Source organism: Dromiciops gliroides, chromosome 2, assembly GCF_019393635.1.
Source record: "Dromiciops gliroides isolate mDroGli1 chromosome 2, mDroGli1.pri, whole genome shotgun sequence".
NCBI lineage: Eukaryota > Metazoa > Chordata > Mammalia > Microbiotheria > Microbiotheriidae > Dromiciops > Dromiciops gliroides.
This window is the reverse complement of record NC_057862.1, coordinates 362,428,837-362,444,217: the sequence shown is the minus strand read 5'-3', so window position 1 is coordinate 362,444,217 and position 15,381 is coordinate 362,428,837. Positions and strand designations below refer to the sequence as shown.

Sequence of the window (15,381 nt, the reverse complement as noted above, 5' to 3'; positions counted from 1 at the left end):
GGCTGTTTCTGAGATTCTGCAACTACAGAAAACTCAAAGGCAGCACACTTTTCTGCGGTCGCTACAACAGCTGGAACAGCGGCCGTTCTAGTCATTGCTCAGCCACCCTCCGGGCGGGCGGGGCGCTATCCTCTCCTAGCCTTTAGAGGAAGGTGAAGGGGTGGCCTTCCCTCACTGGGGTAGTTGTGCGCCTGCGCGTTCAGCTCAGTAGCCGGCTCCTGGAACTCAGCGGGTGGCTGCTGCTGAGAAAAGGCCATGAGGGTGTGCGGGAAGCCCCCTAAACGTGCTCGCAGCCGGACTCCTAGCCCCACTCCCGAGCACGCTGCGGCGCTGGCCGAGTCAGTAGGCGTGGAGCCCGAGGACGATGCTGATCCCCAGAGCTGGGATGCCGAGCGGCTGTGCGCCTTCCTCAGCCACCACGGCTTCAACGACCCCAAGCTGCTCCGCTGCATCCGAGGTAGCCAGCGAGGATGGGGGGCGGATGGTGCCACGCCCAACCCCGGGAGGGTCGATCTGCTCCGCGCTCCAGCTCCCCAGTCACGCCTAACGACCCCCTCCCAGCCACTATCCCGGGGAGCCCCACGCCCCCTGCCCGGTCGCCCCTGCAGGGAGTCCTCCCTACTCCCTCTCTAGCCAGCTATCCTCCACCCCCTCTAGGGGTCTTCCCGTCCCCATAACCTGATCAGCTAACCCACCTCCTCCCACCCACTCCAGCGATTCCCCAGACCTCTGCGTCTACTGCAGGACTTGGTCAGAGAACATCTCGCAACCACCTGCTCCTCAGGGAATTCCCCCAGCCCCCGACTTAGTTCTCTGCCCACAACCCCATGATTTCCCCCCAGAGACCTCCCCTGTTGTTCCTTAGTGACCTGGTCAGCGACTCTTCCCCGCCCCGCCACCATCCTCACCTGAAACTGCTTCCTCAGTGGCGCACACTACCGGGGTTCGGCGACCACCACTCCCCCCCCAAGCCCTCCCACTCTCCTCTGACTCCCTCCAGGCCCCAGTGACTTGGTCAGTGACTCCCCATACTTGTTACTTCACCCCATCACCACCCCCATTGAAACTTCTCTTCATCCTTTCTCGCCATCCATCCCTTCATTTGACTCCTTAGCGGGAGCCCTTAACCAGATCCCCTATCCTTCTCTACGGAACGTTGTCTTTGGCCTCTCACCTGACCAATGCCCAGAATGCCAGAACTGAGTGGGGACTTACTAAGCTGTAGGGGGAGATTGGAGGTGGGGAGGGAAATTTGGAGTTGGGAAGTCTCCTGAAGTTGGCAAGTAGACTAAAAAGCATCCCAAAAGGGTGTAAACAGTGCTGTATGTAGTAAAGTTAATGTTTGTCGAACTAAATCCAGGATTCAATAATTAGAGGTGGTGGGTGCTGGAGTCATCGAGGTATATTGGCTGAGCAGTGTGTTCCAAGGCACAGGTGAACTTGTGAGGATGGGGCCAACTTAGTGGCCTAATGATTAGTCCTGGAGGATAGGAAAAGAGAAGAATTTAGGCATTTCTCTCTTGGGATTGTGACAAATTGTTAGTGCCAAGCTTGTACAAAGCTGTGCGCTCCTAAGCTTCTGAAAGGTGGTAATTGGGTCATTTGCCTTATTGGTAAATAATAAATGGTGACAAGTTTTATGGCTACATGGACTTATTTACAGCCTGAGCATCTACCCATTGAATGTGGCTGGGCCTGTTGTTTACAGGGATTCCGATGCTGATGAAATTGCTTGGAAAGAAAAAACAGTGGTTCCACTACCAATCTTTTGTTCGGCAGAGCACCAAGCTGGTATTGTGGTTTCCTAGCCGTCTACAGCTATGCCACATCATAAGAAGTTGTGCTTTAAAAGATGTTTGTTTCTCCTTCCTCCCTAGCTTCCATTCGTCACATAGACTTTTTTTTTCTTTGATATCCTGTTTCCATCTCTCTTTGGTTTGGGTCTAACCCAGATCCAGGCTTAGGCACTTAATATAAGTCATGGCTGAAATGTGCAGGCTTAAAGTTCAGCGTCTTATTTAACCACTTTTGAATAAGTTCCTTGTCAAGCTTTGCAGTCTCCTCAGTTTTTTGAAGTTGGGTATGAAAGCCTCTACCAAAAGTGGAAGCTAGTGTTGTTTGGTTATGATTTGCAACTCTGATCTTTGCATGGCCAAGAAAGAGCCCTTCCTGTGGTGGGGCCCTAAAAACAATGAGGGGAAGGGAAACCAGTCCAACCCAAATCTTCAGTTCCTTTTTCTCTCCCCAAACCCTTTTTTTAGGGGTTAGGGAACTCTGGGAGCAGTTACTGCTCTAGGACTCTGGGGTTGGTTCTTAAGTTATTACTCTTTCCTAATTCCTTCCCCCAGAGTTGATTATTTCACTGTACTTTTCCCTCCCCCCCCCCCCAGTACCCCTCTGTCCCTTGGTTTAAAAAAAAAAATGGTGTTTGCAATGAGTGAGATGCCACTTTACTGACTTGAAAGGTCTATAGACTAATTCGTGTTTCCAGAACAGAGGGTGTCCTTGATATTATATCCCAGTCTAAATGCTAATAGTTAAAACAAATAAGAGTATGTAATCCATTGCTTGTTAGAATTTAATGTAGATGTTCTTTATGTGTATTCCATTAGAGAAATATTTGATTATTTAGTGCTCAATGCCTAGCACTTGTACTGGGCAATGTGTAGTGTGCCAAAGAAATACTACCAGCGGCTAGTCTTTTCTGCCTGGAAAAACGTACTTAAACTTCTTTTCTCTCTGCCAGAACCATCTGCAAATAATAGTCTCTTTTTTTATTTTATTTTTTTGGTTGGGCAATGAGAGTTAAGTGACTTGCCCAAGGTCACACAGCTAGTAAGTGTTAAGTGTCTGAGGCCAGATTTGAACTCAGGTCCTCCTTCAGCTGGTGCTCTATCCACTGCACCACCTATCTGCCCCCTCTTTTATTTTTTTAATTTTAATTTAAATTTTTTTTTTTTGGTGAGTCAATTGGGGTTAAGTGACTTGCCTAGGATCACACAGCTAGTAAGTGTTAAGTGTCAGGCTGGATTTGAACTCAGGTCCTCCTGACTCCAGGGCCAGTGCTCTATCAATTTCCCGATCTAGCTGCGCCCCAAACAATAGTCTCTTTCTCTCTTTTTTTTTTTTTTTGTGAGGCAATTGGGGTTAAGTGACTTGCTCAATCAAGGTCACATAGCTAGTAAGTGTTAAGTGTCTGAGGCCCGATTTGAACTCAGGTCCTCCTGAATCCAGGGCCAGTGCTCTATCCACTATGCCACCTAGCCACCCCAACAATAGTCTCTCTCTCTTTTTTTTTTTTTAGTGAGGCAATTGGGGTTAAGTGACTTGCCCAGGGTCACACAGCTAGTAAATGTTAAGTGTCTGAGGTCAGATTTGAATTCAGGTACTCCTGACTCCAGGACTCTATCCACTGCACCACCTAGCTGCCCCTACCACATCCATTCTAGTGCCCTCATGTAGTAATATGGATGACTCAGATCTTTGTCCCATGTCTTACCATCACCCTGAGCTCAAAGCTTGCTTTACTTAACCCCTTTACTCTGATATTCCCATGCCATTTCAAACTTGGTATGTCTAAAACATCATCTTCCTTCCAGAATCTTACAGACCAGTCTTCTGATGCCCTCTTTGTCTTGGTGGTGCCAATTGATCTTCCAGGCATGAAACTTCAATTAGTCCTGAGTCCTGTCTTTAGAGCTACCCTATTTCAATATCTTTTTCACTCATCCTCTCTTCCCCATTCCATTGTTAGTTACCGATTTAGTTTAGCACTTAATTACTTGTTTCCTATACCATTGTAATAATCTCCTGTCTTGCTGCCTTTAAATTGACGGGACCAATTGCTCTCTCATTAGAGTGAGCAAACTACAGTGACTACCGTTGTATAAACAATAGCTGTAAAAAAGCAAACACTTACAGATTGTAATTAATGATATTTTGAAAAACTGACAGTGATACATATCTCCCTCTCAAAACTATGGATATGGAATTCAATACAAGTTGAAGCTGTTAGGGTTATTTTTTTGGTTATCATTGATTAAAATTTTCCATTTGTTACAAGGAGAGGTCAGGAAATGTTAAGGGGAAACAACTGGTGTTTGAAAAAAAGGCAACAATAAAACCACCATAGAAAAAATTTAAAAAAATTTTTTTAAGGGAAGCAGGCAAAATCCCTGTAGGATTTGGGCAAAGACTTGATAGTAGAATCACCTGTGTATAAAGTGATGCATCCAAAAGTCAGGATTGTGTGCTTTACTGTTCCTGCCTTTTAAAAAATAATAATACAGGGGCAGCTAGGTAGCCCAGTGGATAGAGCACTGGCCCTGGAGTCAGGAGGACCTGAGTTCAAATGTGATCTCAGATACTTGATACTTACTAGCTGCATGACCCTGGGCAAGTCACTTAACCCCAATTGCCTTACCAAATAAATAATAAAATAAATGAATGAATGAATGAAAAAAAATAATAATACATCAGTCTGTGATGGTAGTTATGCTTTGAAGTACCAACAGATAAATGTGGCTTACCCTTACCTTTCATTGGCAAAAACACAACATTCTTTAAGTTGTATTTATAATCACAGTTGCTTTGGTGTTCCTTCCTTTACATTTTGCAGATAAACTTTCTTGTAAGTATTTTACATAAATCAAAGTTAGTGAATTTTTTCCAGAAAATTACATTTTAAGCACATTTTACTTAGTGGATATGTTAAGATATGTTAAAATATTAATCTTTTAAAATGTTTCCATAGAAAACTCAAACAGAGGCTCTCTATCCCACCATGATGAATCACTTGAAAAATCTGGCATAAGGTAAGATTATTGCTTATATTGAAGTTTATCAAAGCACACTATCCTAATTCCCTTTTAAGATTTTATTTGCTTTGGGGGGGGTTGTTATTTGAGTTTTTAATTTTTAGACAGAATAAAAGAAAAAATCATGGTAATGTCTTCATAGAAACTTCCCTTTTTATATGGAAGAAGCTTGTCAGTGGAGAAATGACAATTCAATATATTTTCAACCTGGTCTTTCTTAGTTGAAGAATATTGCTATGGAGTAAATGTTTTTTAATGACCTTATTCTGACTTATTTTAGAGAGCAACAGATTATGTACAAAGATGATAGGGGAAAATATTTGTAAGTAGACCTGAGACTGCAAACATATCTTAAATACTTGGAAACTCCATCTAAATTTTCTCTGTTGCCACCTGGTTAGCAGTTGATTTTAAATCTTCATGTTTTGAAAAGCCAACAATTTGCTGGTAATTTAATTCTGGGAGAAAGAAAACCAAGTGCCATTAGCAAGTTTCAGTTGTACCTAATGCTTAAGTAGTTTTATCCTAGGATCATTAGCTAATCTCTTTTAAGACTCACCTACGATGTCGTTGGTTCTATTCAAATGTGCTTCTTAAGCAGTTTCCTCAGGGTTTGGAGTTAACTTCCTCCAGGGCTAGTAATCTTGGTGTATAAGAGCTTGTTAGGGACCCAGTATTTCAAATTTATTCCACTTTATGGTGTTGTGGAAAGTTACAGAGAGCCTAGGACAGAAGCCATAGTTTGGGAGCAGGAAATAGATGACAATCAAGAGAATTTCTGTTTACTGGCAGTAGTCTAACCTTGGGCAACCAGGCAGTCACTGGAGATAGAAAAGAAAAAATAAATGAAGAGACAACATATAAGCGGATGCAGAATAAATACAGGGTAAATTTGGAGGTGAATCACTAGCATCTCTTGGAAGGATCAGAAAAGGCCTCATTTAAGAGGTAGTATTTGAGCTGAACTCTAATAGGGCTATAAGATGTGGTGGTGAGGAGGGAGTTCATTCTAGGTGTCAGGGCAGATCATTCCAAAACACAGAGATGGGAGATGGAGTTTTGTGTGTGAGGAAGAGATAGGAGTCCAGTTTGGCTAGAGCAGAGTGTGTGAAGGAAGTGATATATGATAAAGCTGGAAAGATAGTTTGAGGCCTAGTCATGGAGGGCTTTATAAGCCAAACAAAGGAATCTGCATTTGACCATAGACCTCTAGGGGAATATTGGAGTTTGAAGAGAAGAATGACATGGTCAGACCTACGTTTTAGGACTGTATCACTTTGGCAGCTGTTTGGAGAATGGATTGGAAAGGAGAGACCATTTAAAAGGGTGTGACAGTAGTTCAGGTGAGAGGGGATGAGAGCCTCAGCTGAGGTGGTTAGCTATGTGAATGGAGAGAAGGAGATAGAAATGTGAGTGGTGTAGAGGTAGTGTTTATGAGGCTTGTCAGCTGATTGGATTTTTTGGCTGAGAGAGATTGAGGAGTCAGGGATGACTTCAGAGTTTCAAGCCTAGATGACTAGATAGATTGGGATGCCGTGAACAGAAACAGAGTAGAGGGATAGGCTTTATGACTTGTTTTGGATATGTAGAGTCTTGAGGTGTCTTAAGAGAGAGACATACAACTAGAAAAGTCCATTAAGTAACTGGATGTGTTGCTGAAGAAGTGGGGCTCAGGAGAAGGGACCACAGCTGGATAACTAGATCTAGAACCCATTTGCATGATGATTGGACGGATGAGAGCTAAGGAGATCACCCAGTGCTAACATTCCACACCAGAGTCCAGTGCAATATTGCTTCTTTGGAGTATTAGAGAGAATGGTCAAATTAAAACTTGCTATAAGACAAGTGATCAGTCTTTATTATCTTATTTATTGATATAGTTTCTGTTTCTGTTGCTAAAATGGTCAGGGCAGATAAAGGGGGTGAGAGGAGATGGATTTGGCATGGGGAAAGTGAGAGCTAGAGACCTAGATTTGAATTTAGGCTCCAACACTAGCTATGTGACCCCAAGGCAAATCATTTTATCTTTCTTGGCCTAGATGGCCTCTTCTACAAAGTCAGGTGATACTCATTGTGCTAGTTACCTTTACAGGGTTGTTATATGGAAGGAAAGTACTTTGTAAACCTTAAAAGGTGATATAATTGTGAGACAGTGGTGTTATTATCAGAGACATAAAGTAGCCTATATCAGGTTTTTCTCTCCCTCCAGTCACCACTGGGGTGTGTATGTATATATATGGGGGGGTGGCAATGAGGGTTAAGTGACTTGCCCAGGGTCACACAGCTAGTAAGTGTCAAGTGTTTGTGGCTGGATGGTCGAATTTGAACTCAGGTCCTCCTGAATCCAGGGATGTTGCTTTGTCCACTGCAACACCTAACCATCCCCATAAAATATATTTTGTAAAAACTGTAGCAGTAACAACAGCCTTGGTGCAGTGAATAGGAAGCTAGCTTGGAGTCAGGAAAACCCAAGTTTGGGTCCTGCCTCTGACACTCTCAGCAGTGGCTGTTTAGCTCTGTTGGTTAGAATGTGGCGGTGGCTCATAACACCAGGGTCAGCCATTTGATCCCTGTACAGGCCATGGTAAATTTTGGGGGCAGCTTGGTGGTTCAAAATCCTTCCATACCTAGCCTATTTATCAGAGGCCTGGCCCCTCCTAGTATCTGAGGGTGTTCTGAAAATAATCCACTGAGAATCAACACTTATCATAAGAAGGTACTTCTCTTTGGGAATGATTCTGCTGGAGGCACCTTCTCCCACATAGGCAGAACAGGACTGAATCTTCCCTGAGTCTGGGCAGGGCAGGTAAAAAGATGTGCTCGGGACAGGACGGGACAAGACAGATGGGTTGGAGTGATTGAGAAGTTAACAGACTTGCCCAAGGATCACATTCCTTGAGTGTCAGATTTCTTGTTATTATTCAGTCCTTTCAGACTTTTCGTGACCACATTTGGGATTTTTGTGGCAAAGATACTGGAGTGCTCTGCTATTCCCTTTCTGATAAATAAGCTAGGTATGGAAGGATTTTGAACCACACAGTGAAGTGACTGTATACTTAAGTGTTTGATTAAGAGAAAGCCTAAATTCCAGGACTGAATCTCAGCCTTAATTTTTGATGCTGAGTGGTGTCCTTAAATCATACTGATTAGGAAAGCTTCTTATCATCATAGTCAGCTAGTATTTATTGTGGACTAAGTGAATTAGATGAGGCAATGGATAAAGCTCTGGGCTTGGAATCAGGAAGACTCCTCTTCCTGAGTTCAAATCTGGTCTCAGACACTCACTTACTAGCTGTGTGACCCTGGACAAGTCACTTAACCCTGTTTGCCTCAGTTTCCTCATCTGCAAAATTAGCTGGAAACAGAAATGGCAAACTGTTCCAGTATCTTTGTCAAGAAAACCCCAAATGGGGTCATAAAGAGTAGGACACAACCGAAAAACAACTGGACAACAACAACAGAGTGCATTAGGGGACACAAAGGAAATATAGCATTTTGTCCATCTAGCTTTCAGATGGCTAGAAAGGCCAACTAGCTGGTTATCTTGTGAATATGCTTAGAAACTTTATTTGCTTGTGAGACTTACTAAAGTGATATTTAAATTGTCCTTGCTTCTTAATCATCTGTAGGCAATTAACTTGATTTTAAAAAATTATTTCTAAGCAGTACCACAGACTTTATCAAGCAATTTGTGACTTGTATTTTCTGGTGTTCAGGGACTCTCCCAGGTCTTCAGAAGAGAGACAGAAGCGAAATCAGAACAATGATGTTTCAATGAAGGTAAGTGAGAGTTAGGTTTTTTTTTAGCGTGTTTGCTATTTTGTAGGGATCACTTTCCAATTATTTATTTATTTATTTTGTGAGGCATATTGGGGTTAAGTGACTTGCCCAGGGTCACACAGCTAGTAAGTGTTAAGTGTCTGAGGCCGAATTTGAACTCAGGTACTCCTGACTCCAGGGCTGGCGCTCTATCCACTGCGCCATCTAGCTGCCCCGTGAGAGTTAGTTTTTAATGTTAGATCTTAATATTATTCTCTATTTAGAGGACCTCATTTTCCCTTTACCCATTTCATGTTTGATTCATGATTAAGAGTGTAATATAAGTTATTTTAATAAGATTATCATTCAGTTGTTGAGTATTTTTAGAAATAGATTTTTCTTGTAAATTCAATACATATGTTTTCTTACATAGCCTAGATCATAGATAATTGTTTTTAAAAGTTTGTGGTGTTAGTAAATTTTAATTTAACAGTGTACACTAGAATGTGCTGTTATTTTTTTTTTTTAAGTGAGGCAATTGGGGCTAAGTGACTTGCCCAGGGTCACATAGCTAGTAAGTGTTAAGTGTCTGAGGCCGGATTTGAACTCAGGTACTCCTGACTCCAGGGCCAGTGCTCTATCCACTGCGCCACCTAGCTGCCCCTGTTATTTTGCTACAGAAAAAAAATAGTTCTTTTTTCATTTTCTACTCCATTCAGACCTCCAATGTTTAGAAAGAAGAAAACTAGCTTTTCAAGGTTCTGACTTATTAATATTTATTGAAGCCTCCTAATCCTTTTCCAGTGGAGGGAGAACTGGAGTTTGGGGGTTTGGTTTGGTTTTAAAGAGAGAGTATTATTACCTAAGGACAACTGTCCTACTGAGCCAGGTGCATTTAAATACTTATTTAAAGTATTGTGACTGCCTTGCTATATATCTCAGCTTTATGGGTGAACAGTACTTTTCAGCAGATAGATTCTAAATGTTGAATATTATTATTATTACTTTTTTTTTAAAGGAAACTATATAGTAGAGATTTGTCTTTGGTTTTTTGTTTGTTTTTTGGTGGGGCAGTGAGGGTTAAGTAACTTGCCCAGCTAGTAAGTGTCAAGTGTTTTGAGGCCAGATGGTCATATTTGAACTCGGGTCCTCCTGAATCCAGGGCTGGTGCTTTATCCACTGTGCCACCTAGCTGCCCGAGATTTGCACTTTCATGCATGTGCATAGGTAGCTAGGTAGAGAGAATGCTGGACCTGGACTCAGGAAGAGCTGGGTCTTGTAGCCTCAGATAGAAATTACCAAAGGATTTGAAAGCAAAGATAGCCTTGACTAGCAGGAGGGACAGCAGAAGAGAATGGGAGGAGACACAACCCAAGATTAGACATTGTTAGAAAAGCTAAGTGAGGAGGCAGCTTTTGAAGGTCTTTTAACAATGGAATACATTTTCAGGGATCTGCTAGTTATCATGATCTTTTGGGGGGGGGGAATTGAGACTAATATAAAAATTTTTAAATATATTGAGCTCGTGTCATGTTTCTGTATTTGCCTCCCAGTCATTCTAAGCCTGTCGATACATCCTCCAAGGGAGGTAGATGATGAACTTAGAGTCAGATGATCTCTATTAATAAAGGCCTGTCTCTCTTTTCTATAACCTGTGTGACCTGAAGAGAATCAGCTCACCTCTCTGGGCCTCAGTTCTCTTACCTGTAAAATGAGGGAGTTGGACTAGGTGATCTCAGAGCGGCCCTTCCTGGTCTAAGAATAGGATGCTTCGGTACTTCTCTCAGTCCCTGCCTGGGGTGTATTGGAGTGAACCTGAGGTGCGATCATAGGTGGTTATTCACCATTTCAACTGAGACCTAACTTCCTTCTAAGGAACTTTGTAGATCTGTAACATTCTGTGGAATAGGTTGGTAACTTAATACTAAATTGATACTTTGACTTAATGTTAGGGTGGTGACTAGTATGTTGATAAATATTTTAAAAATAACCCCCCAAAGGGCTATGATCATGTACAACTAGGAAAGCTGTCCCTTTTAAAAAAAAAAAGAAAAGGTAGGAAGAAAAAATTTGGCTGATCTATACACAGGAAGAAGGAACGATCAAAGAAAATGACAATGGTTGTGAAATTCTGATTTTTCTTTTTTAAACTGACCAGACTTTTCTCTACCTGGACTCTTTTTTTATTTAATTTTTTTTTTTTTTACAGCACAACATCATTTAATGATATGGTTGTACAGTTAGTGCAGAAGAGTTGTACTCCTACCTCCACCCCACCACAAGAAAGCTATCTTAGACACAGACCAGGAAAGTGGTTGTTTTCATACCCTCCTCTCCCGGGCTTAAAGGAGACACTTTCCCTTCTCCCCCACACTGTTTAATGTGTGGAAGGAGGTACACAAACTCCACCTGCAGGAGAGCCTTTTATCACTAAGTAGGGAGAGCACAGCCACACACTTGAGCTGATAAATACAGGCTGCAGGGGGGTCAGGGACTCCTTCCCTACTGCTCCCTTTTCTAGTTTCTTCATTCTAGCCTCCATTGACAGGGGTTCTCCTGCAAGCTTTACTGCACCTGGCTCAGTAGGACAGTTGTCCTTGGGTGATAATACTGATGCATCAGAGCTGGCCCAAGTAGCCATAGGTTGCTCACACAGCTGCTTGTTGGTAACAGGTCTCTGCCCCTGTTCAGGAAGTATAGAGGCAATGGGACCAAGCACTAAGTCTTCTTATAGGACGGGTGTTCCTTGCTTTGTGGGTCTGCATCCTCAGAAGCAGCTTTGTACTTTAGTAGTTGCATTCACTTTCCCCAGAACATTCCGTAGTCAGTCCCAGAACAGTCCATAGTTTGGTCTCCATAGCAGTCTGGTCCACGGTACTCACCTTTGTCTGCCGTAGGTGACAGTCTCTACTAGACAGGATCCCTGCAGACCCACAGATTAAAGGATGCTAAGGGTCATAATAGCTGTTTCTCAGGCTCTGCAGTCTTGGCACCTTGGGAGAACTTGTCCTGCTCAGGACAATTATGTAGCATTCTTGTGCCCTTCACCAACCCTCATGCTGTACTTTGCCACTTTTGGCTGTACTGGTAGGTGCTTGGCCAGGACTCCATCAGGGTCAGTGAAGTTGCTGCTGTGATCAGATTAGAAGGGAAGTAACTAGCCACTGCCTTAGGACAGCTGTCTTCTTAGCAGCTGACTTGGGGGTGGGGTGGGGCAATGAGGGTTAAGTGACTTGCCCAGGGTCACACAGCTTAGCAGCTGACTTTTAACTATTGTCTTTGTCTTTTCCATCTCAGTAATTAACTCTTGAACCTCATACAACAGTAGCTAGTACTTCTTGGGCCACTATGTCCTGCTAAAACATTTCAAACTCCACTTTCAGTTTTCCTAATACAATGTGAAAAGTCAAGCCCCTTGGTCCATATCCTGTTGTCATTGAATTTGTTATTGGCCTCATCAGGGTTGACAAGAGTGCGTTCTGTAATTGTGTGTGTCACCTCCTCCAAATCAGATTTTGTTTGGTTGTCCTCAGGAAGGTCACTGGTTTCTTTAAAATGACAGCTCGGGGCAGCTAGGTGGCACAGTAGATAGAGCACCGGCCCTGGAGTCAGGAGGACCTGAGTTCAAATCCGGCCTCAGACACTTCACACTTACTAGCTGTGTGACCCTGGGCAAGTCACTTAACCCCAATTGCCTCACTAAAAAAAAAAAAAAAACAAAAAAAAATGACAGCCTCAGGGAGATTGGCATTTTGGGGTCTTCCACAACCATGGCAGAATAGGGCATGAAAGACAGGGTTGAGGAAAGGGGATCTGGTACTTTAGTTTGTCCTGAGTTTGAACCATGGAAGAAAATGGTCCAGGCCCAGGGCTGAGGTTGCTATACAGTTTGGGCCATTAATGACTCACATAGAACATTTTTGCTCCCGTGTACTCAGAGGTACCAGTTGTCATTGCCAGTGTTTGAAGAAGTGATGATTGTTAGTGAGTCCCTGTGGATTCAATCTTAGCTTTTATGAAATCATGAAGGAAGTTCATGCAAAGGATATCATTATATATTGTTTTTGTTAATCAACCGTACAATCAATAAGTTCTGCTTGTTTACAGTCAGTTGTTTGGTTGATGCTGACCCTTAAGCATTGGTATTTGAAGCAAGTGCTAGCCCTGGTGCTGATGTTTTGATTAGAATTCAGCCTTGTTACTCAGGCAACCATGGGTATAACGTTTCTTCAGCCAATTGTAAACTCTTCAGCTAAACCACACACATTCCTCAATCATTCCACAGTCCCCATTTAGGCATGCTCACTTGCTTAGACTTTTTTCAATTGAAAACATTCTGATTGTGTACCTTTCCAGTTCTCCTTGTCTTTTTTTTTTGGCGGGGTAATGGGGGTTAAGTGACTTGCCCAGGGTCACACAGCTAGTAAGTGTCAAGTGTCTGAGGCCGGATTTCAACTCAGGTACTCCTGAATCCAGGGCCGGTGCTCTATCTACTGTGCCACCTAGCTGCCCCTCCAGTTCTTGTCTTATCAGACAGGTGACATGATTCTGTCCTCAGAGTCTTGTGCCCTGGCTTTCAGTCCCACCTCTGCCATGTACTAGCTGTGTGACTGAGCAAGTTATGTGACCCCCCTCAGTACCACTTCTCAGACCTGTTACATTGAAATCACAAGTTAGTCCTGGTCTTAGACATTTAGAGAGACAGACAGACAGACAGAGTGAGCGAGCCTTGGTTAAGTGTACCATACCATGTGCTAGGGATACAAATATAAGTAAGCAAGATGGACCCTACCTTCTAACAGTAAAAGACAATGCATAGTGTGAATCTCATATATTAATAGAATCACCTTTGTTACCGCTGTTAATGTCACAACCACATCTATATTTGTAGCTGACCTAACAAACAGCATTTCCAGGCTCTCCTGCCTCAATTGTCATTAAGACCAATAGCACCTTTCAGCAGCTTTCATATTGTATTTTTAAATCAACTATACAACTTCAACTAGAATGATATATTTTCTCTGAATGTACTTGGGTTTTTGGTATTGATATTCAACACTGATTTTTGTCACTTTTTAACTCAATGTGTTAACATTCATGAAAGGTATAGGTGATGCAAATGAGAAGTTCCATTTTAATTGGTGCTCAAGGTTACCCTAGCAAGACTAGTCAAGGCAGTCATAAGATGAAGCAAATGAACTTTCTATTTAATTTGAATTGTAATGAATGGACTTGTAACCCAGAATTGTGTAATTATATTACTTGAACAGAGTCATTGGCTTACATAGTATCTTAAATACCTAAATAGCTTTGGTCTTCCGATTTCTCTAGGAATAGCTACATGGGGATTAAAAGAATGTGTTGTGGGGCAGCTAGGTGGCACAGTGGATAGAGCACCGGCCCTGGATTCAGGAGTACCTGAATTCAAATCTGGCCTCAGACACTTAACACTTAACTAGCTGTGTGACCCTGGGCAAGTCACTTAACCCCAATTGCCTCACTTAAAAAAAAATTTTTTTAAAAAGAATGTGTTGTTCCCTCGAACCTCTGCATAAACTGTTTTCATGTACAACTGATAGCTTCAGATAAAGTAATAATCATCATTTTTCAGATATTTAATGATCCTATCCATGGCCACATAGAACTTCACCCTCTTCTTATGCGAATCATCGACACACCTCAGTTTCAACGTCTTAGATATATTAAGCAGCTGGGAGGCTCTTACTATGTTTTTCCAGGTGCTTCACACAACCGATTTGAGCATTCTCTAGGGTAAGTAGGAAATAGGAACCTAAACACTGATATTACAAATGGGTCCTTCTCTAAATGTTTCCATTACATGGCTAAGGCATGCCATGATTATCTCTTTTGGTACTTTAACTGAGGTATTTAAATGAATTCTTCCCAGCACAGTTAAGCATTGCTATGATGTGATTTATTTCCTACTTGCATACCTCCTGAAGGGTGGTGGTTGGGCTGGTGAAACACTTAAAAATTTATTCAGAGTATTTCAGGTACCCTCTTTGTTTTACCTTCTTATTGACGTTATAGTTTATAAATATTAAGCCCTTCAGTTTTCCTACTAAATGCTTATTCTTGCATTCATTGAGCCTTTGAAACCAAATGACTAAATAACATCTTAGGAAAAATTATGAATTTGAAAGACAAGATTAGAGCAGTGTCAACAATGTTAGAATTTGTCTTTTTTTTCCATTGCTCTGGTGGGAGGGAGTGTAGACAGTTTTCAGTTTCTCTTTTAAGACAGTTCTTTCCCATATAACTTTGTCATACTATGTCATATGAATTATTAGAGAATCACATATAACCCATATTAAATTGTAAATACAAAAATTATACATCAAAGTACCCTTTTTTGGATTACTGCTTTCTATGCTCCATTGCATTTGTTCAGATAATTGAGGGTGACTGGAATTTTAAGGTTATTCTGAAAGAGGTTTTTAACCTTTTTTCGTGTGTTATGGACCCCACTACTCAAAAAGATATTTTTTAATGCATAAGACGTATAGTGTTATGAAAAAATTGTAGCAAAGTAGTAATTATCAAAAAAAAGGTTTAAAAAATTTAGGGACCCCAGGATAAGAACCTCTGCTCCATAGAAATGTAAGCAAATATAACATGTTGGATTACTATTCTTTGAGCCTGAAGAGAGGAGTAATTTCAAACAAGGAACATCCTCCCTCTGGTTACTTAAGGTTCTTTACTGTCACAGTGGTATGTAGGAGAGGCATGGCCTCTAACAGGTCAAAATTCACATAAAATTATACAGAGAAAAGGTATATTCTTG

The 15,381-nt window shown here is 41.9% G+C and overlaps 1 protein-coding gene across 2 annotated transcripts in view; it reads left to right on the top strand.

Moving 5' to 3' along the window:
• Positions 1-200: 200 nt before the first annotated feature.
• SAMHD1 (SAM and HD domain containing deoxynucleoside triphosphate triphosphohydrolase 1) overlaps positions 201-15,381 on the top strand; it is a 56,703-nt gene continuing 41,522 nt past the window's right edge. For both annotated transcript variants that reach the window (XM_043987266.1, XM_043987265.1), the window contains exons 1-4: positions 201-457; positions 4,754-4,814; positions 8,534-8,597; positions 14,188-14,348. In XM_043987266.1, the coding sequence (XP_043843201.1) occupies positions 256-457; positions 4,754-4,814; positions 8,534-8,597; positions 14,188-14,348 (488 nt within the window). In that variant the 5' untranslated portion in view covers positions 201-255. The remainder of the gene's footprint in view (positions 458-4,753; positions 4,815-8,533; positions 8,598-14,187; positions 14,349-15,381) is intronic.